At 55.3% G+C, this 2,643-nt stretch overlaps 1 protein-coding gene across 1 annotated transcript in view; it reads left to right on the forward strand.

Moving 5' to 3' along the window:
* Positions 1-2: 2 nt before the first annotated feature.
* The window catches only part of PLBD2 (phospholipase B domain containing 2), a gene marked incomplete at its 5' end in the record, with an annotated part of 29,980 nt that continues 27,339 nt past the window's right edge, over positions 3-2,643 (forward strand). Inside the window, one exon of the mRNA XM_011997944.1 lies at positions 3-88. Within this exon, the coding sequence (XP_011853334.1) occupies positions 3-88 (86 nt within the window). The remainder of the gene's footprint in view (positions 89-2,643) is intronic.

The raw sequence follows: 2,643 nt of genomic DNA on the forward strand, positions 1-2,643 counted from the left end.
CCGCAACGGGCCAGCTGCTTCTGGTGGACGGCCGCCACCCTGACGCCGTGGCCTGGGCCAACCTCACCAACGCCATCCGCGAGACCGGGTAAGGGTTGGCCTGTCCTCACGCGGGGCCATCAGGGGAGGGGGCTGCGTGGCGCCAGACCTCTCCTGTTCCCAGGACCGGCCTCTTGCCAGGTGGGAGGGCCCGTTTCTCTGGGGGTCAGCTACTCCCGAGGCTGCAGCACCTCCCTGTGGACCAGGTCCCCTATTTGGGAGGGGGCCACTGCGGCATCCCTCACCTCATGGGGCCTGTCCCTTGCCTTCAGCCAGTGGTGACAGTACTTCTGTCCTCAAGAGGCCAGTTCCCCACCACCAAGGTCGCAGTGCCTGCATCTGGACCAGGTCTATGGCTGGTGGGTAACTTCTATCCCCACGGGGACCAGCTTCCTTCCCCAGACTTTGCCACCTCACCCCATGGAGGCCAGCCCCTGTCCCCAGGCCTCCGGGATGATGAGAACTCAGCAGGAGGCTAACTCTCACCTGCTTGGCTGTGGCTTGCTTGTGGGTGCCAGCCCCCTGCCTCCCAGTGCCAGGGCAGCAAGACTGAACCTGGGCTCCAGGCCAGTCCAAAAGCAGAGGGTCCCTAAAGTCACATAGACCCATTTAGTACCTTGCTAGGGCTCTGCTCCTCCCTTGTCTTCTGTGTCCTAGTCCAAGGGGAAGTCCTTGGCTGGATGCTGTGTTTGGCAGCCATGCTCACCATCTTTATTGCTGGGATGCAGGCAATTCTGATGTGTGAGTCTCACCTAACTCCTCCGCCTGTCTGGGCTCCCGTTTCCCCATCTGTGGCCCAGATTTTGAGGATGCGCTCTAGTTGGGTGATCACGTGCTGCAAGTTCTGTACAAGGGCTTGTGCCCATTCATTTATTCATTATCCTGATGGTTGGCCTTAGGGACACAACTGAGCAAGGTGGGGGTCCCTACTCAGTGGGAAAGACAGCGACAGAAGGGAAATCAGAGTCAGTGGGAGTGGGAAGGATCAGCTTCAAAGTCTTGTCAGCAGGGCCCAGATGCTAGATCCAGGCTGTGCTGGAGGATCTTAGGGAACCCAGGGTGCATCCGTCATATCCTAGTGCCCAGATGATGCTAGGGAACCCTAGCACTAGGATATGCGCAGGATGTGGTCTGTGCTCAGACCACTGTGCCCTCTGCAGCAGAAAGGGCCTCCTCCCACTGCAGCCCCTATCCATTTTGCTGGCATGCATTGACTTCTGCAGGTGTTGGGGAGACACAGGATGCCGAGGACACCCCCATTCTGGTGGCACTTGGGGGGTACATCAAACAGATGTGAGATTTGGGGGAGATATTAGCTGCAGACACAGGGGCGCTGGGTGGGGGTCAATCTGGGAAGGCTCCCAGAGAGAGGAGGCCACAGAGTGAGCTGGCATCTGTGGAGGGAACTGAAGCTTTATGGCTGGCCTCGGGGGCCACTGGGACTCTGGGATCTGGTGACCCATTATTTGCTGACTCACTCATGTTTTTGGCCCTGCATAGCAGAATCAAGAGGGCATGACAGAACTGTGCAGGAGAGGAGGGGCAGGAGCGAGGCCCAGCATGGGCAGGGGGCTTTGGCCTCTGGAGGCCCCTGCTGGGCTGTGTTGCTCTTGACTATGGTAAACATGGAAGTGGAGAGAAGGCTTCCTTGATTGTGCTGGATGGAAAGTTCTTCCAGGCCCAGCCCCTCTGCTGTGTGACCTTGGGCAAATCCCTTCACCTCTCTGAGCCTGTTCCTTCATCTCAAGGTAGGGCCAAAAGGGTCATGGAAATTCACTGGGGTCACAGAAAGCACTGTTTGTTTATTTTTATTTGTATTTTATTTTTTGAGACATAGTTTCACTGTGTTGCCCAGCTGGAGTGCAGGGACACAGTCTTGGCTCACTGCAACCTCCGCCCCCTGGGTTCAAGCGATTCTTGTGTCTCAGCCTCCCGAGTAGCTGAAATTACAGATGTGTGCCACCACGCCTGGCTAATTTTTGTATTATTAGTAGAGATGGGGTTTCACCATGTTGGCCAGGCTGATCTCGAACTCCTGACCTCAGGTGATCTGCCCATCTCGGCCTTTCTGGCTTGTTTTCGGCACCCTCTCTCGTCCCTTCCTCTTACGCTCACATGCCCCTTTCCCTTTGAGTTTGCCAGCACTTGAGGCTCTGATGTGGGGAAAACCATACAGCGAGCCCCATTTTATAGGCAGGAAACTGAAGTCCTCAGAGACAGCTGCTTGAGGACTCAGGGTCAGATGAAAGAAAGTCATAGGGGGTGTCCTGGCTCCTGATCAGCAGAATCTCTGATCTGTGGGGGACTCTGTGTCTTATTTCGGAGGGTGGGGGCAGGGATTTGATGCCTCTGTTCACTCAGAATTGGGATCCCTCCTCCTTCCTGGTGAAATCCCCAGATTTTGCCACTGGGGATCCTGGGATTATCAGGATAAATTCTCCCTACTCCATAATCCTTTGTCTTTTTATTTTTTTAAAAAGGTTTTTGTTGTTGTTGTTGTTTTTCTTTTTTTTTTTGAGACAGGGTCTCACTCTGTTGTCCAGGCTGGAGTGCGGTGGTGTGATCACGGCTCACTGCAGCCTTGAACTCCCGGGCTTAAGAAAT

Source organism: Mandrillus leucophaeus, unplaced genomic scaffold, assembly GCF_000951045.1.
Source record: "Mandrillus leucophaeus isolate KB7577 unplaced genomic scaffold, Mleu.le_1.0 Scaffold55, whole genome shotgun sequence".
Classification (NCBI taxonomy): domain Eukaryota; kingdom Metazoa; phylum Chordata; class Mammalia; order Primates; family Cercopithecidae; genus Mandrillus; species Mandrillus leucophaeus.